The sequence below is a fragment of the Pelodiscus sinensis genome, chromosome 14, assembly GCF_049634645.1.
Source record: "Pelodiscus sinensis isolate JC-2024 chromosome 14, ASM4963464v1, whole genome shotgun sequence".
Taxonomy (NCBI): Eukaryota; Metazoa; Chordata; order Testudines; family Trionychidae; genus Pelodiscus; species Pelodiscus sinensis.
In genome coordinates this window covers 25,101,505-25,126,887 of record NC_134724.1, presented here as the reverse complement: position 1 = coordinate 25,126,887, position 25,383 = coordinate 25,101,505, and the positions used below count along the sequence as shown (strand labels likewise).

Genomic DNA, 25,383 nt, shown 5'->3' with positions numbered 1-25,383 from the left:
CGGCACCTCCGCGTGCAGCCTGCCCCGACACGGTCTGCCCAGCATGGGCAGGCCGGCCCCCGGAGGAGCGCTCGCAGTGGCTGCCCGTCCCAGTAACTGCCCGCCCTCCCTGTCCCAGTTGAAGGTCTCCCCCCGCCCCCATCCCAGTTGAAGGTCTCCCACTCCCTTGTAAATAAACAGTTCTCTATTTTGCTGTTCATTCCTGTGTTGGTAATTGTGTAACTCTAGTTAGTGTAAGAAATGATGTGAGATGCCAAGTAGCCACTTAACTTTAACATGGTTGCAAACTGTGGACAACAAAATCTGTACTCTATCACTGGGGGGGGCCCTTCTTAAGTGGTCAGTGGTTTGTGGTACATAAATAAATACTGAGACTTTTCAGTAAAATGTAAACCACAAACTATATTTACATAGCTAACAAACTAGCAAGAACGGTTACAAGATGCACACTACAGATAATTAAACATACTCTAGGCGCAGGGAGGACAATTGGTGGTGTTGCTGGCCACCTCAATCCTTTGGTCCTTCCGGGCCTCAGGAGAGGAACAGCCAGGAGATCCCTCGACGGAAGATGACTGGAATCAGGTACGCTGACTTCAGCCTTCCGCACGAACCCCGAATCCTCGTGGCTGTTCTTCGGGACAGGCGATGGTGGCCTTAACCCTAGCCTAAGCTAAAAAGAAAAACCCTAACTAAGCCCGACGCACCCGACGAACAGTCACGATGACGGCCGATGTGCTTTGACCCGACGCTTTACAATTGGGGGGGAGGTAAGGGGAGGGGGTGAGGAAGGGTAGGGGACGGGTGGGAGTAGTCTGGGGAGACCCAGGCGACCCTACTACGGGGCTTGGGCAAACATGTCCACCAGGGCCTCTCTGATGCGCACCGCATCCTGGCGCGCCTGGCGGACGGCAGCTGTGTCGGGCTGTTCCAAGGTCTGTGCCTCGGCTGCCATCCATGCAGGGAGGAAGGCCTCCCACTGCGCTCCACAACGTTGTGGAGCACGCAGCACGCGGCCAGGACCTCCGTTGCATTCTGCTCACCCATCTTGAGACGGGTGAGCAAGCAACGGAAGCGGGCCTTTAAACGTCCAAAGGCCAGCTCCACTGGGTTTCGGGCCCGGTTGAGGCGGTCGTTGAACCGGGCCTGGTTCTGGTCTGGCTGCCCCGTGTAGGGCCACATTAGCCAGGGTATCAGGGGTAGGCCTGACGACGCAGATGGGCATAGGCACATCCCTGACAGTCAAGTCCCACCGGGGGAAGTAGGTGCCCACCTCCAACCTGCAAAACAGTCCAGAGTTCCAGAGGATGCGGGCGTCGTGTGCCTGGCCGGACCAGCCCCCGTAAATGTCCAGGAAGCGGCCCCGGTGGTCCACGAGGGCCTGCAGAACAATGGAGCAGTACCCCTTGCGGTTCATGAAATGGCCCGCTCGATGCTCCGGGGCCTGGATGGGGATGTGGGTGGCGTCCAGGGCTCCCCCGCAGTTGGGGAACCCGAGGGCAGCGAAGCCGGCCATGGTATCATTCATGTCGTGCAGGCGGATGATTCGCGGGCGCAGGACGTCGTTGATGGCGTGGACGACCTGCAGAAGGGTGCAGAGAAACACAAGGGAACACATCACATACACCAGGGGTGAGTGTGCGCTCCCTTGGGCCCTCCCCCTTGATTCCCTCTGTCCTCTCACACACACACACACACACCCCAGGGCCCCCCTCGCCACACGCCCCCCTCCCCACTGGGCCTGTGCAAGGGAGGGACGGCCCAAACCCCTGGGCGACCCAGCCGGGAGTCTTGGCTGTCCCTGGGCCTGGAGTGCAGCACCCTCCCCCCATCCCACTCCCCCTGGGACTTACCTCCATGACGATCACTCCAACGGTTGATCTTCCCACCCCGAACTGCTGGGCCACCGAGAGGTAGCTGTCCGGTGTGGCCAGCTTCCAGAGCGCGATGGCTACCCTCATCTTCACGGGGATGGGTGCCCGCAGCCGGGTGGTGGCTCTCTGCAGTGCGGGGGTGAGCCAGGTGCACAGCTGCAGGAAGGTCCGCTTTCTTATCCGGAAATTCCAGATCCACTGGTGGTCGTCCCATAGTCCGAGGACCACCCGGTCCCACCAGTCGGTGCTGCTGTCCAAACTCCAGATGAGCCTGTCTACGGTCGGGTGCTGATGCCACACGGTTGCCACAGCCTCCCTGGTGAGGGAGTCCAAGGCGATCTCTGCCTCCTGGTCCATGAACAGCAGGGCACCGGCCTGCAGCATGAGCCGCAGGCACCTATACAGCCCCAACAGGGGCCCGACCAGGCACATGGCCACCCACGGCTCCATAGCAGACAGAGCAGGGCAGACAAAACAAAACTCCAGGAAAAGCAGTTGGGGGCCAAAGGGTGGTGTCCCCAAAACTCAGAGGGCAACCCCTGACCCTGCAAAGAGTGCCAGTCCCTGGCAGACGCCCCAAGGCACGGGAGCAGGAGACCAACGGCTGTCCGGTGAGACCCCCTTAAGCACGTGTCTGAACAGCGCTCTGGCCCCGCCCCCGGAAAGGTCTGGTGGCCTTTGCCCTCTTCAAAATGGCTCCGGGCTTCTGCTTTTCCGGAAAAGCGCGCCGCCAATGTAGATGCGCTTTTCCGGAAAAGCGCATCGTTATGACGATAACTCCGGGGCCAATGTAGACGCTCCTTTTCCGGAAAAACTGAAAACGGAATAGTATTCCATTTTAAGCAGTTCCAGAAATTCATGCCAGTGTAGACACAGCCTAAATGTTTATTTAATAGGAAATCAAATTAAAAGGAAATTAATACTGCAAATTTTTCAGTAGCCATTTGGTATCTTATTAAAAAGGTGTCTGCTGTTGTTGTATTTGCCAGGAAAGTAGAATTGAAAGCACTGGGGCCTGAGTTGGCAGTGATTGGGTTGGGCTGTTGGGAGAGATGTTTTAAGTTGTTTTCAACTACTGGCTAACTGTGATTTAATGAGGTCACTTCTGAACACTTTTTGGGGCACACATTGCTCCCTATTACCAATAAACTAACTATATATATATATATATATGTGTGTGTGTGTGTGTGTATGTATGTATGTCAGTTCTGTTTGCATATCTCAAAACTTTCAGACAATTTACTTTGCCTTTCATCAAAGCTGGTGTGATTCTAGGAATATTGCAGAATGAAATCCTTCTGAACATTTTATCCATTTATTTTTATTTCTGCACCTAAGCAATGTCAGAACAACAGGGGTGGACAACAAACTTCAGTATGTTAGCACCAAGTTAGCACAGTCTCATTCTCAGATCTAAATTGCTCTGTTTTACGGGTGCTTCCTGCCTTGTACTCTGAACAGTAGACAAGCAGCTGGAGTTACCTGGGCAGAAGGGACGAAGGGGATAAGAAGGTGCCACTTTTACTCAAAGCAGCCCAGCACCTGGGAAGGCTGCCTGGAGGAAGCAGGAAGAATGAAGGGGACAGGGAACTTTCCCCACTTTATTCAAAGCAGCCCAATACATGAGGCTACCTGGGAGAGGGAAGAGGTGGAGGGGGGACAGGGAGCTGCCATTGGCTTTTATTCAAAAGCAGTCCAGCACACGGGGTTGCCTAACAGGGGGACCAGAGAAGAGGTGCCGTTTCTATTTACAGGCACATTCACTGATGGTAGCCCAGCTGCTGGGGCTTGCTGAGAAGGTGGTGTGGTTTCTACAGGCACAGTGACGGCAGCTAGAGCTGCCCAAGAGAGTTGGACTCTCCTGTCAGAGTCAACTCTCCCTCTCGATCCCACTGCTGACTCCCCCCCCACCAAGCCTTTTTCCACCTTCTCAGGGTCAGGACTCAGGAGTAGGTAGCTAATTAGTGCAGACATGCTGCACGGCTCCACTAATGAGGTGGGCGGATCTTAATTTCTTCCTGCACAGCCACTCAGATGCATACTGTACAGGGAACTATGACTGTAAGTCATTTTGAGAATAGGAGCTATACTGCAATATTATATAACGGATTCAAATAAGAGAAGAAAGTCACTTATATGTGGCATAGTTTTATCAGGAGTGTCTAGGCATACCAGGAAACTGTTAAAGCCACATTCTAGACTGAATGCACATAAAGAGAATCAATCACATTGCAATGTTTTATGTTGCTCATCACTTATAACTGGCACAATGAAATAAAGAGCTAGCACACACCTTGAATGGTTAAATTCTAGATGGCACAGGAAAGGAACTTTAACTCTGGGGTTGATGCACCTCCCATTTGTCAATAAAGTCCCACTTACTTCAAAAATGGGGTCCTAAGTGGTCAAGTGTACCTGCTGGACATCAAAGCCAACAACCCCATTAAGGATTAGGGATGCATTTGTTTTTGATATGGGTCTATAACAGGGGGAAAATACAATTGAAGTACACCATCGTATGCATAGTCATCCTGCATAGTGCTAGTCTTCTCCTCACCAAAGTGCTTAGAAACACCAGCATGGGATCCTTATAACAGCAACATGATAGGGGTATCATTTCCATTATATTAATAGGGAAATTAATGCAACAGGTTAGTTGATTTGCCCAATGTCACAGCAGAAGGCTGCATGATAACCAGCAATAGACTCCAAGTTTCTAGCCTCCATTTATGCATCCAGACCATGAAAGCACATCTCTCTGATCCCAAAACTGACTTTCATAATGACGTCATTCAACATGGGTGATGCACAGAGATTAACAATTATTTTGCCTGACACTAGAATATATTACTTATAATAGGAATATTAGTGGCTGAGTTCACTATAAAAGGTTTGCCTTGACTGCAGCCAGCATGTGACAGACAAATGATAGAACAGCATTTAAATAATGTTGTAGCAACCTAAGGCAATCATTAACAAAACTATTTCTAGAACACTGCAGTACCTAAATATCAATGAGAGCGCTATCATAGCAGGACTTTCACCACATACTGATTCTTGAATGTAAATTACAGTCATTAGCATGGATTCTTAGGGAAAGAATTGAGGCTATTGAACTTTCAGGGAATTAATATTTTGGACAGTTGTTAAATACCATTCAAAATAAAAAGACAACCATTTCAAATATACTGGCACCTGTTTGTAAGTCTTCCAGGTATGAATGGTTATGCTGATAACCTGGTTTCTTACAACACATGGGGAAATTATTATTCCAAAGATTGTTAGAAGTAATCTTTGGATTTAGGCCTTGTCTCCATTTACCAGGAGAGCAACGCTTCAGAAATTGACTGCTGATCGTGCTTCTGTTGACTCTGGTATCTGCTGGGTCAGGAGGAATAAGGGGAGTTGACAGGAGAGTTTCTCCCATTGACCTGCAGGGGGAAAACCACAGAAACTCAAACTAAGGTATGTTGACTCTGGTTATGCTATTCATGTAGCTGGAGCTGTGTATCTTAGTTTGATTTTGTCCCCCAGTGTAAACCTGATCTTAGAGCTAACAAACTTAGAACAACAAGCAAGAAGCAGCAGGAGTAAAGCACAGAAATAATCCAAGAACTAAAATGCAAAAGGGGTTAGGACTGCTGTGACCATCCCACAATAGAGATAAACATTTGAACATACTGGGAGCTAAGTGGTGGTCTTTCCCTTCCTTTATCCCTGATGGATTTAAGTCAACTGCTCTGCAGAGGAAGAGCAACTCAGGAATACAGCTTGGGGAAGACTCAAGACAACAAATGTAGGGAAGGTCTCTCTTTTTCCCTCCTCACTTGATTTTTCCTTGATGGCCATTTTGTGTGTGTGTAAAAAGCCCACTTACTACATAAACTGGGAACCAAAAACCAAAGCTTCTCTTTTGCTGACTACAATGGAGTTCAGAAGGGGTAGAGAAAAGAATTCACAGGACCATTCAATGTTATCAAACACATTGGGAAGAAAATTGTCTGAGGAGAAAACTAGTTATTTTCAATATGTTCCCTTGAAACGGTGTGGACAAGCAATGAACTAAACCCAAGAGAAAGGGGAGAATCTTCCATGCCAATTAGGAGCCACGCAAGATACAAGAATCTTGCATAGTATAAAAGATTAAGACCTTTTTTTAAAAAACAACAGGAGAATAGAACAGGAGAGAAGGGGGAAAAAGTATGTGTGTGAGGACACTCAGATCTTTGGGCTTGTGTACGTTGCAGTTTTATTCCGGGGTGGCCAACCCGTGGCTCACGAGCAGCATGTGGCTTTTCAAAGGAAAAATTGCAGCTCCCACACTTGCAGCTCTTGACTCAGTCCCCTGCTCTGACCTTTTTTCTTTGGACAGGGCGCCACTGGGCACAGTGAGATCTGATGCTGCAGGCGATGGAAGCCTGCTTGGGTCATACCCAGCTCTTAAAGGGGGCCGTGGGTTTTTGTTTTTTTTTGGTTCAACAACTTTTCCCTTGGCTCTTTGCACTGTATCCACCACTATTTTGGCTCTTCATCTGTATCGGGTTGGTCACCCCTCTTTTATTGTGTTGAATACAGTTGTGAACAATTAAGTAAGTTGACAATGCTAAATAGTGGCAAGTGTAAATCAGGACAAATTGTGCTCAGCTCAGTGTCAGGTAATTGTGATTAAGCCTCTGGTACATTATAGAACACTCAACACACTTTGTGCTGGCCTATGTTATTAAGCTATCTCATCTAGCTTAGTTATCGTTAATCATATTCTATTTAACAAAAACTTAGAAAGCCTCTCTGAAGTTGGGAAAACAAATTTAAAAAACGATTAGTATTTCTCCTTATTGATTTTTCTTCTCAAATTAAGCAACAGAATTTGAGTTGGCAAGCATCTTAGCTTTTAGCAGAGGACCCTTCATCTGGCTCACATTTAATTCTACTCTATTGTTTTTAAAAAAAGCCTCCAAGTTGCCAGGTCACTGCTGAAGAACTAATTTAAATGTCATTTTTATTTTTACTTTGGGGATGAGCCAAAAAATGCAATCCTTATTTATAAAGAACTTCACCAACAATAATTGAATTTTCATTGACTGAATGTACAGAAGCTGTTAGTCACCTGTCTCCAAACATTATAGACTCAATACACCTGAGACCGTCACCATTGGAGTATTACAGGATACTGCTATAGTAGGCTATTACAGGATTCCACATTGGCCTTGTTTCCACTACAAAGTTAACCTGTGTGAGATGGTACTTTTCAACCCAGTACAACTGGCTGTTGGGGCACAGGCTAAACCTTGAGCAAGTACAACTCCATCAGCTGCTAACTACTAAGAATGCTTACCATATAACCAGTTATCTGTTCACAACTGATACCCGAGAGCAGCCTGGGGCCACTAGAGCCGGTGCCAGTAGCCCTCCACCCCCTCCTCTGGGCCAGGGCCTCCTAACTTTAACTGGTTAACCAATGGAACGAGATTTTACAACCCTACTAACAACCATGCTGGTGTAGACTAGCACCCCTTGAGTGCTGCTGGTCCACTCACCCACAAGGGGAGTAACTTGGGCTAACTGCAATGTGGACTTTCCTGGCAATGAAGAGAATACTGAAGCTTTTTACAAAGTACTACCATAATTCTGCTGTGTCCCTCCTCCCCGCCACACACACCTTAGCTTGGTGAATGTCCACTTTCATAATTCTAGAGATCTGAAAGTGATGTTAGACACAAAAAGGAAGTCAGGGCAATAACCAAATGCAACCGGGCAATTAAAAAGCAGAATGAAGAACAAACTCAATTTACAGAGTTAACCAAGCCCTTTGACATTTGTTCATATTTTGTTTCAGGGGTCGGAGGAAGCACAGGAGACTGACCATTACATTTCTTTCAGTAAAACCAAATTATTCTATTTGGAGCATTAATCAGTGGACATCTGTGTTATGTAATAGGGATGTCAGATAGCGTGTAACTGAATAGTCATGTAACCACATGAAATTTTAGCTGTTACACAAATATTCAATAATCCCTGGAGGTGAGGCCAGCAGTCCGTGCACTCCCAGCCCTGCTCCTGGGGAGCTGTCTACCACCCTGTGCTACTACCTTTCTATTAAAGGTACCTGCACGGAGTGGCAGGTGGGAGCAGGTTGGTGAGAAGAGCTAATTTAAAAACCAGCAGCCCCTGTCTGCAGGGAGCTCAAACCCCCCCCAGACAGGGGGAGCAGCAGAGGGGTGGATCTGGTCCTCTAACAGAGGCAGCAAGGGAGAGGGAGTGCATGTAGTCGACAAGATGAACCAATAAGCCCAGGCTTATTGGTTAATCCTGTAGTTGTCTACATGTTGACCTCCCTGTTATGTAATATATACATTATTCTCTCAGCATGCAAAGTCAACAAGTAGTTTTTAAAATTAGTACCAATTTTTTTCAGATTCACAGAAAACATTGAATTATTTAAAACCTGCAGCTTGGTTTTAAATAAAAGCAATTTGAATTAACTGCAAAAATTGCAAGTTGTAGGCCACTTAAAAAGTGATCTAAAAGTCACTTTGGCACTAAGGGGGACCAAACAAAGCTACCACATGCTGAGGGTGCAAAAGAAACCATTTGAAACTGAAGGCAAACACACTGCCACGATATAAAGTATGTCATGTCCACCTAAATTACAACATAGCAGATAATTCTCATTGTTCAAGTAGTGAAACCAGAGTCAGTTTTTGCTGGCCATGTTTTATTAGGTTTTTTTTTTTAAATAGGGGAGCCAATGATACATACAGTATCCCAAAAATATAAAATAAAATAAAATAAAACGAATTTCCAGAAGACCGAGATGCTACATGCTACATGTAACCTAATTTTATTCATGCTTGCTTTGGGGGTGGGAATTATTCAGTAAAAACATACAGTAAAAGCAAAAATGTCTCACCATATAGAACTTTTAACCTACAATAATGTTGTACCTTAATTATTTCCATGCACACAACTAACATTACAAAATTTAAAAAAAATGAACACAATTAAGACTTCTAGGAGCATTTTATAATAAAGCAATTCCTAATTTTTGTAGAGAGATCAAGCACCCCCAAATTACAAATTCCTATACACAGTGAGTGCTTTACTTGAAGTGAAAACTAAAAAAAAAAAAGATGTATTGGACAGCCTCAGAATAAGCCAATGTTATTATATAATCAGCTATGTAGGCAATAAACCATAGTGCTAAACAAAAACCTTATCTGCCAAGTAACTTCAAAAATTAAGTTGACTTTCTGTAATTACAGAAAACATACTTATTTGTTAAATAAATAAAAGTGCGGCATATTAACACTTCACTATAAAGAATGTATACCAGGACATTTATAAATATTGAATGATTTTTCAGGAAAAATAGCTACTAGAATAATGCTGGCTAAAGAGAAGTGCATAATGAGAAGCACTATGGGTAGTTAATGTTTTGCCACATACTGCTGTTACCTTGAGGTAGATAACACATGCGTACCAAATTCTGCATTCATTTTCAGTTGCTGCTGGTATCATGTGTTTAAGAAATGTATACAGTATGAAAAACTAATACATGAATGAAAAAATGTTTCAGGGGAAAAATAGATATTTTCATGCAATTATGTACAATCTCACTGTGTAAATTTCAAGGCAAGATTATTTTTTCTGCAAAACATGGACAACTGTTTTACTGACAGAATGTTTTTACTTGGTTTAGTGCATTTTTGCTGTTTCCTCCTGCATTTTGCATTATTCTGCTCTATTCTTTAATTTTGTGTGCAAACGACATGCCAGTTTAAAAACAAAAAGGTAACATGTACAGAAACTGTAAAAATGATGGTAAACAGAAAGCTAATGAAATCCATACCAAAAGTACACCATCTGATTCAAGTAAAAAAAAATTACTTACACTAATAAAAAAGACAAACATCTCATGAAGAATATTTAAAAAAAGTCTGCTGAGTGTTTTAATTTAGATGTTTCAGAATGCTGCTGTATGTTTTATGGGGAATTTGGGGAGACGATTTCATAGCAGAAGGCGTTAACGTGGCCTGAATTGATTTAAGTGGTGAACCAACAGGACTGTGAAACTGAGGAATTCCTATTGCCTCTAACTGCTTGTTAAAGAAAAACTCCCCACTATTACTAAGAAAGCTCTCTTCTCTTTCCTTCTCCCCAAGCTTTCCATCTTCTACTGGCTCAGTTTCTAGCATTTCTGTATCTTCCTTCTTACTAAAGAATTTGTCCAAGTAACTGGTGTAAGTATTTTCTTTCTCAATGTGTTCATCTTTCCTGACTTCACAACAAAACTGGTCTATGAGGAAGCACTCCTCCCCACCACTTACAAACTGGCTATCCCAAGAGGTTTGGTACAGCGCTTCCAACTGTGCCAAGTTGGCCATTCCTTTTTCCTGTTTCTCTCTGCTTACTGACTTTGATATTAACCCTTTCAATTCCAGTTGGGACACTGAACTATTGAAGTCATTTAATTTATCAACATCAGTAGACTCATGTTGTAAACTAAGTTGAATTGTTCCTGCTATAAATGAATCAAAGTCAAACCCCTGATTCTTCTCCCTTTCTTTTTCAACAAGCTGCTGTGATGCTTCCTCAAGAGCTATCTGAGCTTTCACTAGTCCATTCCTTTCACATTTTGACTTGCCTTTCTTATCAGACTTCTCTTTGCTCTGCTCCTTCCAGTTAGAAAGATCTATAATAAGCTTGGGCTCATAGTAATGGTTAACTTCACTATCTCGCCAAACTAAGTTATCTAGGAATGAAGATGACCTCATTTTATAGTTACAAGTGTGATTACATTCAAGATCACAGTACTTATTTTCATGGTGATCAGGGTATTGCCAGCAAGATTCTGAGAAGTGCGTGTCAAAAGCAGGATCTTCCAGATACTTTTCACGATCTCCATCCAAATATTTGCGAGGATCTACTTGCACTTCTTCCTCATCAGTGACATCAGAAAGAGCCCTTGGATCACGCTGAACTTCATCAGCTTCAAAGTTATTATGAATAGGCCAGTCATGATCTGAAAACTGACTTTCATGGTATCTGTAATAATTAATTTTTTTAGAGTTAGTGAACAAAAAAAAAAAAAAAAAAAGACTTCTGATTACAAATCATCCCACACAAAATGAGCTGTGATTAGGAATACCACTAGACCATTTACAATTCAACATATGCAAGTTATATTTTCTCAACTCTAGTGGGTTGTATCTGTATTTAAGGTTTTTAATGCATTCCAAATATGGTAACATATATGCATAACTCTAATAATTGTAAATCCCAGAATATAAAATAGGAGATTTAAGCCAATTTAAGAATCCCCTCAAAATGTTTTTATTAGAAATTATATTTTAAGCTATCATTTTAAAATATGATTAATGCAATTATATATGCCTTTACTAGTATATTTATTGAATGCTGAATAAGGAAATCATTTGTATTTGACACATTTGTCTTACTGAAATTAAAAAAAAAATCTTAAAAGCCTGACAGACTGAAAAATGAATGTTTTAATGTGTGTAAAAAAAAATCAAGACTTATTTATGGAGCCAGAAAATCATAGTATAGTTATATATAAGCATATCCGTGTCAGTCTTTGTTCTGCTTTATATTGCAGACAATTATAAAGTGCATAAAGACTAATTACAGAGACCAGCTGTGGGAAAATTCTTATCCTCAAGTTAATTTAGAAATAACAATTGAAATGGAGTTGGTGTCCCTGGAGGTTGAGGGAGGGAGGGAGGGAGGAGGAAAAACTCCATGGGAATACTTATTCCTGCTTTCTGCCAAGTTCTACTACTCTTAAAAGTGAGGTGTTCATGGTATCTCAGATATAGCCTCATTTTAGATTTAAGGAACATGTCATGATTCAGAAACATAAGGCAATTCATGAATATCTAAACATCAACATTGGGAATAAGTTTACCTTTCCCAATTATAAATATGGCTGTGACTTTCATCCATGAGCAGAATGTCATCAACCTCATCTTCAATGTGAAAAGGATGGCTTGAAATGGGCTCGTCCGTTGGAAAGGAGTAAATGCTCATATAAGGATGGGATAAAGCTTCTTCTGCTGTCAATCGATCCATGGGACTAAATGTCAAAATTTGCTCTAGGAAGTCCAGTGCTAGGAGAGAGTAAACACACATCAATGATCAGTAATTAGAAAATAAAAATATTCATTCCTGAAACAATTATACTTGGGGATTATAAACACAGTGCCTAATTTTGCAGATGTGTATGCCCATGTGAAAAACTGCTGAAAACACTGAGACTTAAACGCTACAGAATTATTTGTAAAGACAAAGCCACCAGTTGATAAAGTCAACCTGTACAAAAATGTATTCTGTAGATATAAAACTGGAAAGGCAGATTTTAAGAGAGGGTTTTTCTTCGTTATAAGTTAGTTGAGTTAGCATCCTCTAAATCAAGTTAGCAAGTGCCACTGACTTCTATACAATACTGCCACGAATGGTCAAAAAAATTGTTTGAACAAAATATTCATAAATACCTGACTCCAAACTACTTTATTTTGAAAAAATAGTGCCTACAATGTTTTCAGAAAAATTACTGTACACCCCTGAACCAATTACATCACTCACATACTTTTAGAAGACTAATGTCTCAATAACCCTCTCTCCTCTACAGCATTATTTGAATTGTCACAGAGATGCCCAAGAGCCCATCTTTTTACACCTCCCTGCAAAAATGCCACATAGCACTCCTCTAGGACAACGGAAGTAGCTATAATGTGATACAAGATGGTCCATTTCTCACAAGGCCTGGAGACACCTGCCTCCACAAAGGTCCTATTCTGGAGAAGGCCATAGTCAAACATTAACATATCATCAATCCTTTGTCAAAAATGGAAACATGCTTTTGGTTCTGAAAATGTTCACTGTAAAAGCTGTCTGCAAGGATTAATGTTTTTAATTTACAGGACTAAAATTATTTTTGTTGTTTTTTGTTTGTTTGTTTTTTAAACCAGAAGCACTTACCTTCAGGACTGATGCCTGGAAGCAGCTGTGTTAAAGGTTTGTGTGGCTCAGTCATATCATTTTTAATGTAAACTGGGATTACAGTGAGAAGATCCTGACGGTCCTCCTCATGCACAACAGGAATTGATTCTAAAATCAGCTGCATTTGTTCAAGTTCATGTGCACCTATTTGTTAAGCAAACAAGATACTTATGTTCCAAAGAATTTGCCTTAATTTCTGACAAACACATGCCTTAAAAACAGAGCTCAAAAGTAGTTTAGAACACTTTAAAGCAGGGGTCGGCAGCCTTTTCAAACCAAAGAGCCAAACCACATCAAAATTCAGAAGTAGTCAACAGAGAGACACATAAAACTGCCCATTTGCATGACTGAAAATATACAATTTTTTATTGATAACTGACATGATGATTAACAACATAAATGAAACATTGTACTCTCAGACTTTATTTAATGGGACTTCAGCTGCTGCTGGGGGTGCAGGAGTTAGGGTTGGGATGTATTAGGGACTCAGGGCAGAGGAGGTGTGGAAGGTGCAGGAGGCAGGGCAGAGTGCTGGGGGTGGGGAATAGAGTATGCGGTGTTCCCTGGAGGTGGATTAACTTACCTGGCTGGAGCTGGGCTGCTGCACCCAGGTAGCAGTGGTTGGACAAGGGGCCAGAGGTGAGGATTGCTGCAGCCAGATCGTGGCCTCCCCTCCTACCCACGTTGTAGCAGGAGGGGGGCTGCCACCAGCCCTTCCTGCTGCCAGATGGGGGCTGGACTGTGGGCCCTGCCCCAGGATTGGAGCCAGGGACAGGACGCTGTAGCCAGATGGGGGCTGGACACCGACTGGAGCTTTGTTGGCCAGGCTTCATTTTAAATAAAGTAAAATATGTCAAAACACAAAAAGTTTCAACATTGTCTTTATTTATGGCAGGAGTGGGGAACCTTTTTTGGGTCGGGGCCACTGACACGCAGACAAATCAGTCACAGATCAGATAAGTGAGAAGCCAAAAAAACCCTCTCCAAAAACTCCCAACCCTCACTGATGTGGCCCCCCAACTGAAACACTTTCCTACCTGTCTGGCTGGGGGGGAGGGTGCAGGAGCAAGGTAGGGATGTGGGGTCTCGGTGAAAGGGATGAGTGAGGGGGGTTGGTGGGGTCTGGGCATGAGAGGGTGAGGGGGCACCTACTTGTTTTCTCACCCCACTCCCAGTGCCATGTCCCAGACATGGCCTCCCCCTGTTCCCATATACCAGATTCCTGCCAATTGGAGCAGCATGAAAAGCATCCAGGAAAGTATGTCCATGCTGCTGCTCTTCCCGTCCCCCCTGTCCCATCGGGGGGGAAAGGGGGGAGTGGCAGCGCACAAAGTCACTTCTGGTTCTACTTCTTCCCAGCGAATCAGATTCAGAGGGGAGATTCAGGGCTCTCCCCACACTTCCCGCAGGAAGCTAGTGCTCCAATCTTGGGGCACTGTGAAGCTAGAGCGCCAGTGTGCGTTCGCTGTTGCAGGGGGAGCGCTGAGCTTGAGCTGCAAGAGCCAGTTTTGGCTACCTACTAAGCCATATTTGGCTCAGGATCCATAGGTTGCCAACCCCCGCTTTAAAGGAATTAGTGTATAATGTCTAGATATTAGTATATAGTGCCTTAAGTTACTGTACAAACACCAAGTGTGGGTCTCACTACTTGTTTTTGGCAATATCCTACCCCCTCCATTCTGCTCACTCAATAATTCATTCCATATCAGGAGCACTTCAGCTTTTGTGCTATTCTAGCATCAGAACAGTGATGATTCATCTCAGCCTTTATTTACTTGAACATAAAACTGACAGATCCACCAACTGATCCATCTGCAAGACAATTCTGATCTGAAATCTTGTAGTAACGTCAGGAATACTAATACATTAATATCAGCTGATTAAGCAAAGTGTTCCACATAAAAATTGTACTAATATTGTATTTTAGTTTTGAAGTGTAGCATTAATATTTTTAAAAAGATTAAATACTTAATGAAGTATAGTTATGTACAGGCAGTCCCCGGGTTACGTACAAGATAGGGACTGTAGGTTTGTTCTTAAGTTGAATCTGTATGTAAGTCGGAACTGGCGTCCAGATTCAGCCGCTGCTGAAACTGACCGCCAGTTCTGACTTACATACAGATTCAACTTAAGAACCCCAAGCGTCCCCAAGTCAGCTGCTGCTGAAACTGATCAGCGGCTGATTCCAGGAAGCCTGGGGCAGAGCAACTCTGCCTCGGGCTTCCTGTAGTCAGCACTGGTCAGTTTCAGCAGCAGCTGACTTGGGGACTCCTGGGGCAGAGCAGCTGGGGTGCTGCTGGGTTGCTCCAGTAGCACCGCTCCTCGGCGCTACTGGACCAACCCAGCAGCACCCCAGCTGCTCTGCCCCAGGCGTCCTGATTCAGCCACTGCTGAAACTGACCAGCAGCGGCTGAATCAGGACCTGGGGCAGAGCAGCTGGGGTGCTGCCGGGTTGGTCCAGTAGTGCCCAGAGTGGCGCTGCAGGACCAATCGGCAGCGCCCCAGCTGCTCTGTCCCAGGGTCCAAAACAAAAGCCTGGTCTGCTGGGGGGGAGGAGGGCACACTAGCTGCGCCCCCCTCCCCCCCAGCAGACCAGGGACACGGGGAGCAGAGCTGCAGCGGGGTCCTGCACCTCTGAGACGTTGCCAGAGCAAAGCCTCAGAGGCGTGGGAACCCGCCACTGCTGCGGCTTCAGTCCCGGCTTCAGTCCCGGTGCCTGTGGTCTGCTGGGGACGGTCCCCAGCAGACCACAGGCACCGGGACTGAAGCCGCAGCAGCGGCGGGTTCCCACGCTTCTGAGGCTTTGCTGTGGCAAAGCCTCAGAAGCGCGGGAACCCGCCCGGTGCCCCTGGTCTGCTGGAGACAGTCTCCAGCAGACCAGGGGCACCGGAGCAGCTTACAAACGGGGCTCTCGCCCCGGAGCTCGCAGGTAGCAATCCGCCACCTCGACCTCCGGGGCGAGAAAGCCCCGTTCGTAAGTGCGGATCCGACATAAGTCGGATACACGTAAGTCGGGGACTGCCTGTATAATAAAATGGCAGCCATGCAACACTGCCTTTAAGACGACTATTCAAAAACAAACTTAAATATAGGACACCAGGCATAAAGACATGTTCAACACAAAATGCTTACTAAATCAGAAGGGAGCTTTTTCATTGCTCAATGGGCCATGACTATGATGATGAGCCTCTACCAGTAGCCATTCGATAATGGGCTGCCCCTCCACCACCGTGGCCAAGCCCAGGGTCTCATCCTCCTTGCAGTCCTGGCCAGGATCTCTGCTCTGCCCAGTCAGGAGTGCAACTTCCCTCATACACCTTGCTCTTTCAGAGTTTGGGTCAGGTGTCATCAACATGGAATGCAGGGTGCCACCTGCAGCCATGGGTGAGCGCGAGTAGGTCCTGGCAGGACAGAGCTCATGCTGCCAGCCAGGACGGCAAGACCCTTGCCACTGGGGACACTGCTCCATGGCTGAATGTCTCCTACACAAGATGGCCCTCGCGCACTCCCAGCTGACAAGCAAGCGAGCAAATCCATAGAGCCGTGGTCCCCAACCTGGTGCCCGCAGGTGCCATGGCGCCCGCCGGGCTCTTCACATGCGCCCGCGGAGCAATCTGGGCTGGCCCTGCCCCTGGGCGTGCGGCAGGTGCCAGCCCCGGGCGCCTGCCCCGCCCCCGGGCGCGCGGCACTTACGGGGGGGGCCCCGCCCCCGGGCGCGCGGCACTTACGGGGGGGGCCCCGCCCCCGGGCGCGCGGCACTTACGGGGGGGGCCCCGCCCCCGGGCGCGCGGCACTTACGGGGGGGGCCCCGCCCCCGGGCGCGCGGCACTTACGGGGGGGGCCCTGAAAAGGTTGGGGACCACTGCCGTAGAGGATGCCCTGCATTGACGCAGCGCTGCTGACACTTGATCCCTGCAGTCACAAGGTGCAGGAGGAAAACAGGCTGGTCAATATTGCAAGGAGATGAACCCCAGAAGGAACCAATCATTGGCAGGGCAGCCTCTCTCACTGCAAGGGATTCATCCTCATAGTCCTGGCTAGGGATCGCTGCTCTGCCATGAAGGAACCACACCCCACTTCCTGCAGGTGCAGGGAACGCGCTCTCACACTGCAGCAGTGCAGGGTGATCTCTAAAGTGCTGTCACAGCCCCACTCCCTCATTGGTCAACCAGGAGCTGTCCCCAAACAGGAACTGCTCAGCAGGGGGGTGGCATGCTCTGTGGTTGGGGTCTTCTCATCCTCCTTATAATCTTGGTGATCTCTGCTGCACTGGGCAGGACGACTGCAGGAGCTTCCCCCACACACCGTACCCTGGTGTGAAGAGTCCATGGCCACACAGTGACCTGAGCCCACCTCAGCCCTATTGTCAGAACTGGGCCCAACTACTGCAATCCTGCTGCAGTCTCACCAAGCTGTGGTTACCATGGCAACACCTTCACAAAATGACTCCTGGGCATGGTAAGTTTCCATGGTAACCAGGCAGCATCCAGAGGCAGAGTTGTTACCTATGCCACAATTTGAGCCACGCCCATATTTACGTTTTCTGACATTGCATTTCTCTATTGAGATGGGGGAGAAGTGACGTGATTTGATTTAAAGAAAATCACAAGCACTTCTGCTGGAGTTAAGCTTATTTAAATATATACATGCTTGACTCTGCCTAAAAGTATACACATATACAAAAAAGCAGTTTTTTAATTCTTTGGGAACACCAGTAGTGAGCAATAATTTTTGCTGGCGGGGGGGAGCCACTCCAAGATTTGGATAAGTGGTCAAAGGCCACACTTTTCTATGGAAGGGTGCGGGGTCTGGAACCAAAATTCGGTACAAAAGAGTGTTTGGGATAGAGGATTGGGATGCAGGGGAGGGTGTGGAGTCTGAGTGTGTGTTTGGGCAAAGGTGGGAGTTTTGATCTGGGGCAAGAGATTGGGATGCAGGACCCGGGTAGGGGTTCAAGGACGATTCTGGCATGGGGGAGGGGTGCAGTATCTGGGAGGAAATTGGGTGTGGGAAGGGGTAGAATGCCAGAGGAAGGCTCTGACTGGGAGGTTCGTACAGAAGCAGCTTCTATCCAGCAGTACTTCCAAGCTGGCTGTACCATGTTGCTCTCAGTGCTAGGGTTAGAAAGGCTTTGCGAACTGCCTCTGCCCCCAGTAAAATCTCTTAGTTCCCACTGACTGGTTTCTGGTCAATAGGAGCTTAAAGACATTGCAGGGGCTGGGGGCAGCGCATGAAGCCTCCCTCCTCCCCCTTGGGGTGCAGAAAGCCACAGGGACAGCTAGCTGCTTTGAGTGGTGTTGCTTCATGTCACAGGGGCTGGCGGACTGGATTAAAAGGCTTGGCAGGCCGGATCTAGCCCATGGGCTGTATACCTTGCCCACCCTGGGTTAGACTGTACCTCACTTGCCTGGATAACAAGAAGCTGCTACTTTTGTTTCTCTCAGTGTATTTAAGAATCTGTCAAAGAAAATGAAATCTCCCCAAAATGAGCCACAGTGTTTAAATGTGTGGAAATGTGAATGTATAACTGTGAATATATCATTTCAATATTTTACACTACTCTCATAACTATAAAGGAAATTTTACAAGGCATTTTAAATCAACTTTCTACCCCAAACCCAAGTATTGTGAGGGGTCTACAGGTTTCCTTTTTCATTAAAGTTCCTTTGCAATAACCAGGATTCTGAGGGATAACTTGGAAGCACAGACAGGGAATGAACATCTTGATATTAACACGTTACATACAACTGTTTAAAATACCTCTGGATTTTGTAGATACAAAGTATCTAAAAGCATTAAAAAGCTTACTTATTCAGGAAGCTAAGATGATACCAAATAGCTTCCCAAATTAAGACTTAGCATGAGCCTTTTATAATTGCTTCTTTATTTGATATCATAGGCACAGGTTCCTGTAACCAGATATGCTAAATTTGGGATTCTCTCTATAAAGACTAAACTAAAACTCAGAAAAGTCAGGATAATGGAAAATGTATATTTCCAGATACACAGGCTTACAACTCCAGTTTCTTATGATTTACTCTTTTTTTTTTTCCAAATGATGCCATACAGGAATAAAGATGTACATGTATTCTACTTGGTAGCAAACGAGAGGCTCAAATAGTCATCTTTACAGCCGGTGGCCATAGGATATATTAAATGCAAGAATCTCACACCTGCTGACAAAACTAGAGCACTAGAGAGAAAAAAATCTTTATTAAGAAATTAGGGTCAATTTTCAAGTGAGCTCAGTTACTTTCCCATTCAGACAGTTAAATGAAGTGGCCATATTGTCAAAGTGCTCAGCTGCCAACAATTTTCCCTCGAGAATAATTAGTTCTCTCAAAAATTTGACCCCAATTGTGGGCACTAAGCACTTTTGGAAGTTTGGCTTGCAGTGCTTTTAAATTGGACATTACTGCATTAGCAAGAAAAACAGCATAAGCCTTTTGCAGTTACTATCACAATACAAGCAATTTCACAAGATGTACCTTACAATACTGTACAACACGCACAAGCATGAACTGCACTTCTCTTTACAGCTACAGTGACATTTTGCCATTAAAAGTCATTGGCTTTTCTGGAAAAACCACCTCATAGCAGATCTTCAGACAACAGCATTAAGCTCTCAACCACTCACCAGACTCTGCATCACAAATATAAAGGCATCCTATTTTTTGTTATACCTAACAAATATGAAAGAAGTCTATAAGTATTTGTGTCAAACTCCTATTAATTGTTAATTTCAAAGCACCTCCTCTAGACAAGTCTCTTTATAAAATTATCCACATACATCCTGGTCAACAGTCCAGCCTAACTCCTTTTCCCTGTAAGATGATTATAGCTTCCATGCCTTCTACATACAAAGTTAAGTTGTACTGTTGCATTTCAAGACACACACACACACACACACTTTAATCTGAATACTCTTTTTAGCCCTCTCTTTTTAGGTAATAAAATGAACATCTGGACTAATACTCTTGATTTAAAATCTAATAAGTTAAAGATAAAGAACAAGTCTAAGTCTAAGGGCATAAATGAGTGTAATGGTGAATCTGTCTGTAAAGGGAGAATATGATCCCCTACCAATGTCTAGAGGGCAAAACAGAAAGCAGCAGCTGGAAAACCCCCTCTATGAAGCTTAGAGTAGATTAAGCATGCCACTATATTGTGGAGAAGGAAAGCATGATACAAAAAGGCAAAATTCAAAACACTGTCTACCTAGCCAAGAGAAGTAGGGAAGAGATAGGGTGTCCTGAAGCAGAGTCTTTGGCTCACATGTAATGGGGTTGATTTGCTATAATCCATAGGTGGTGAGCATTGTGATGTCATGTTAAGATTGAAATTGAAATACAAATATAAATGTTTGTCCTTTGACTCGTCAAGAAAAATAGAAAGTTGAACAAGAATTAAAATTAAGCTGCAATTATGAAATATATCCAGATGAGAATGAATGCATGAGTACATGGCTTTATGCTTTTATCTTTGTAATAGTTTTGACATAGGAAAGGGCCAGAACATAATCCTAGGATCAACATGTACTAAAAAATGTAATCTAAACATATTTTAGTAGCAATGTTAAATCCTAGTATTTAGATTCCATTTTTAATATACCAGCGATTCTATGTTTATGCTGTATTAGAACTGCATCAATAGATCCATATCCCCAAATTTCAGGATTTTTGTTACTGACTAGCATTTTTTCCCAGTAAAGCTGTCTAACCTTTCTTTCAACCATTCTCAATGAGCTAGAGGGACATTATATTTCCATTTTTTGAGTATTAAACATTCTGCCACTAAGACACTTTAATACCTAGTGATCACTGAAAGATTTAATACTGGCTGAACCTCTGTAATCCGGGAATCCCTACTCCGTCAACATCCATCGTCCAGCAGGACCACAGGTGTTCCAGGACCAGAGAGTCCTGTTGGCAGGCTGGCGTCTGGGGTCCCTGCAGGTGGGCTGCCCAGAGCACCGCAAATGGGCTGCCAGGCACAAGTCAGTGGGGCCAGAAGCAAAGCACACCACAACAGGCTGCTCAGTGGGGCCAGGCACCCAGCAGTCCAGGGAGCTGGGCTGCTCAGCAGACCAGGGAAGGAGATGGGAAGACTGGCAGGGCAGCAAGGCTGGTGGCAAGTGGGAACTGGGCAGGAGACTGGTGGTTGGTCCAGGGTTGGGAGGAGACGGTAGAAGGGGAGCCAACTATGACCTCCCCATGTCTGGCAAAATCCCTCGTCCAGGACCGATTAGGTCCCAAGGGTGCCGGACCAGGGAGGTCCAACCTGTACATTTACTAATTCCAGGACAGACTTCTGAAGAAAGGCAGATCTATGTAACTTCAAGTTCCTAGTGATTTTCAAAGATGTGACATCCAATTAATGGCATTTTAAAATGCAAAATGCTCTGAGCTTGACTTTTATATTAATGCCTGAAGTTAGGAATTTCCTTACAGCATATTTTTAAGTGTATGGAAAAATGTTGTCACATTCCCAATTGAAACAGTGGAATGGATTCTGCTTGTGACATTCGCGTGTATTTAATCAATTATGTATATTTTATGCTGGCAGAGTTAACTCCTGAATAAATGCAGTTCTTGGAGAGTAGAAGTTTGCATCCTGCACGATCAGAAGAATTAATGGAAATCACAAGTTTTGTGGGCACACCCACAAACTCGTAAGGGTTGTGAGCCTCATTAAATCCAAAGGGACATATCCTACCCTGAGTAACGTCCTTTCTGCACCAACGGAGCACCAGAAGTGGATTGTAAACCTGCCCAGAACATACAGCTAGAGAATCTCCCCAGGTCAGCACACTCCTTCAACCCAATCCCTTGTTGAGCCTGTGTGGCTGAAATAGCCAAAAGCAGTTCCAGGAAGGAGCATAAGGATTTCCCCCACTGTCCAAAAATCACATGCGCCAACTGGGTCTTTCAGACATCCTGATATCCAAGCAATAAGCCAAACCAGTTTACTTTGTAACACCTATGTACATGAACTACTTTGGAAGGAGGACTTTACCATAACTTTCCTGCACGATTTAGAGAGCTCATTGTACAGGAATGGAACCTGGAACCAATTGAAAAAAGCCCCTTTTATGAACAGGTGCAAGGGTGGGGTACTATTTACCTAGGCAAGATTTGAAATTCAATTAAAAAATTAACTGGATTTTATTTGAACTATATTTTATAGCAAAAACTAAAAGTCTTTACATTCTAATTTGCCAAAGATAGTCCTACGGCCTCATTCTCAAAGGATATGGTTTAATCAAAGTCTGAAATTCTTTATTGAAATAAGCAGAAAGATATTTGTTCAAGTCACTTTTCAGAAACTGAAAGGGTATTTTAAAATGTTAAATCCAAAGCACCTGTACAAATAGCTTCATAGCATCAGAAGTCTACTCTCAACACAGACAATCCAGCAACGACTGTAAATAGAAAAGATTTTTCCCCCCTTAAGCGATGTATAAAATTAACATAAGCCCATATTTGATAACCTTAACTTCAGAATCACTCTCTCAATATATGACAATCTGCAAAATGGAGAAAGTACTGCTCATCTACTTCATAGATGTAAATATTGCACAAACATTAAGTTGGAGTTTTCACATGCAAACGACAATTTGAAATAGTAACTTACATTAAGAAGCATAATATTCAAAATAAACTTTGTTTTCTATAGTAATGTTAACTTTACAGGTCTAATTACTGCTCAAGACAGTTAAATGTAGACCTACAACATTTACAAATGATATGCAATCTGGACAAATCAATGTTACTGTGAGAAACTTCTGTCATTTTCAACTATGTTTTGTTTCAAGGAGGTACTTATGGCATTGTTAGATGGGAAAAATAAGTTTCTTACAGCAACATATATTCTATGCTTGACATTTTGTATATGGACTCATCCAGCACATATAAGTGAATGACAGTTAGTACACTACCAACCTGCAAAGAGGGTTTTCCCAGTCAGCATTTCAGCAAAGATGCAACCTGCAGCCCACATGTCAATGGCTTTAGTGTAATTGTTAGGAGAAAGTAAAAGACGGGGTGATCTGTACCATTTAGTAACCAATCCCTCAGAAAGATGACCCTAAGAAAGTAAAAAGAGAATTAAATAGTCTCAAGACAAAAATTATTTTAATCCAAGTCTCCAGAGGTAGACAATTTTAGACCATTTGATCACAAATATTGGCCTACTTATTACATTTAATGTACTATACATGCCTATATGGTATAAGCACACTAAAGTTTAAATGCTGTTTGCAATGAGCTGCAAGTTTGATCTTTAAAGGTTGCTATATAAAATAGCTCTTTCAAACTGTTAATAAGTAGAATGGAGATTGTATTTAATCAATCATTTGCAACCTGATTTACATCAAATGGTATGATACTATTTTATTAGTCAAATGAGGTATAGCTCCTAAAGTTCCTTATTTCCAAACATCAAATTAATGGAGATAATAAACAAATCCCTTCTGAGACATTAAACAACAAACAGGAAGATCTCTCTACCACTAATAAATCCCAATGAGCAGTGACATTTGGACACTGGGGATATACAGATATTTTAAACTAAAGTTCCTGTACCTCTGCATCTACACATTGCTCTTAAAACCTCAGCTGTGCATTTGTTCATCTAAACACTTTTTATAAATACTCAGTTATAGTCTCTTCCTCCATGTAATCTCCCCCTAGAAGTAAACAAGTTCTATGAGGGCAGAACCTACACCTTAAATATTAAATTTATGACTATTAAAAAAAAAAACAGTGCTCCCCCATCCACTGCATTTGCCAACATTTTAAACACTGGGACTCTAGATTAATGTACTTGCAATGTGATATACAGTAAACTTCCAATAATCCGGCACCTTTAGGACCCAGGGGGTGCCGGATTATCAAATATGCCAGACTATTGGAAGGGGGGGGCTATGAGGGGTCTTGGGTGGGGGGGTGCCATCCCAGACCCCTCATAGCCCCCCCCTTCCAATAGTCCAGCTCTGCCCCAGGCATCCCCGATTCAGCTGCTGCTGGTCAGTTTCAGCAGCAGCTGAATCGGGGAAGCCGGCAGCTGGAGCACTTCCGGGTTCCTGATGGTGCTGGACCATCAGGAGTGCCGGAGCATTGGATGCCGGGCCAATGGAGTTTTACTATAGTTAACTACAGTAGTATGCTCAGAACTTTCAAAAGGCCAGATTAAGATACAAAACCATTAATGTGAAAAAATCTCAATATTTTGTGGCTATTGGCAAGACATTCATGGTATGCTGGCATCCATTAATGCCTACTTAAGGAGATAATGATATGTTCACTCAGGTTATGGCCATACTGGCACTTTTATCATTAAAAATGAAAAAACACCCCCTGAACAACAAAAGTTTTAAAAATGAAGAAAGCCAGTGTGGACAATGCTTCGTGGACAGCAGCCATGCTACAGGCAACGAAGATATAGCCCGCTCTTGAAAGGTGAGTAGCCTAGACATAGCCTTAATCTGACAGTGTTCTTAGCTAAGGAACAAATGCTGTAACTTTGGCAACCAGCTTTCCCTCACAATATTTTACAATCCAGGATAGGTTTAAGAAACTACGCTTACACTAACCCTGCCACAAAGACTCGTACTATAATGATGAATACTATTAAAGTACCTAGACAAAGAGACCATTCCAAACTGGATAGGATACCAGGGATATCACTTTTTAAAAAGTGAATCCATCTCTCCACAAACCTTATGGGAATAATGAGGATCCATGATCCGTGCAAGACCAAAGTCGCCAATCTTCAGCACCAAGTCTTCAGTATTAATGAAAAGATTAGCTGGCTTGAGATCCCTGTGCAGAACGTTTGCAGAGTGAATATACTTGAGCCCACGTAGCAGCTGGTACATGAAAAGCCTGGCGTGTTCTTCCAGTAAAGGGCCCTGCTCTAACAGGTTAGCCAGATCTGTCTCCATGTACTCTTGAACAATGTAAACACAGTTCAGTTCCGTAAGGGAGCCCACATCATCCATTAACTGGCTTCCATTGGGACCAAGAATTTCAAATACTTTCACAATGTTATCATGGTCAAGTCTTCTAATAATTTTAATCTCACGTAGAGCATGTTTAACACTCTGAGGATCTGTGAGGACAATTTTCTTGACAGCCACTCTTTTATCACAGTCATTGTCGACAGCAGAAAAAACTAAGCCATTTCCACCACAGCCCAGTGGTTTCAAGTCCATATACCGAGAGCCCAGATCAAAACCATGAATGTTCATGAGACTTTCAAACTTTTCTGCCATTTTGAAATTCTTCGTTTCTTTTCCTCTTAAGCTATGAAGCTTCTATAAATACGTAGACACTCTTCCACTGGTATCTGAAGGAAAGATCTCACAGAAAGGGAGAAGAAAAACTCGGCTTTGACTGCAAGATGATTTTTTTTGATACTCTCATTGCATTATTTGCCAACCAGGCCTGTTGTGTCCCCTTAAATTTAGAGCGGACAAATGCTATAACTC

The 25,383-nt window shown here is 44.1% G+C and overlaps 1 protein-coding gene across 1 annotated transcript; it reads right to left on the bottom strand.

The window, feature by feature from the left end:
- Nucleotides 1-8,993: 8,993 nt before the first annotated feature.
- MAPK6 (mitogen-activated protein kinase 6) lies at nt 8,994-25,383 on the bottom strand. Its single transcript, XM_006118513.4, has 5 exons — nt 24,613-25,383; nt 22,835-22,979; nt 12,873-13,037; nt 11,800-12,001; nt 8,994-10,919 (listed from the first exon to the last, which is right to left on the bottom strand). The coding sequence occupies exons 1-5, from the start codon at nt 25,165-25,167 to the stop codon at nt 9,824-9,826; spliced, it is 2,163 nt and encodes a 720-aa protein (XP_006118575.1). The 5' UTR covers nt 25,168-25,383; the 3' UTR covers nt 8,994-9,823.

What these genes read in the sequence shown, in the direction of transcription:
- MAPK6 (XM_006118513.4), bottom strand. Translation starts at nt 25,167, where the DNA reads ATGGCAGAAAAGTTTGAAAGTCTCATGAACATTCATGGTTTTGATCTG. An exon ending in TGGGAAAACCCTCTTTGCAG is followed by an intron (nt 13,038 to 22,834) that starts GTTGGTAGTGTA and finishes CTTAACAAATAG; the next exon opens with GTGCACATGAACTTGAACAA. An exon ending in CATATTTATAATTGGGAAAG is followed by an intron (nt 10,920 to 11,799) that starts GTAAACTTATTC and finishes TAATTATTACAG; the next exon opens with ATACCATGAAAGTCAGTTTT.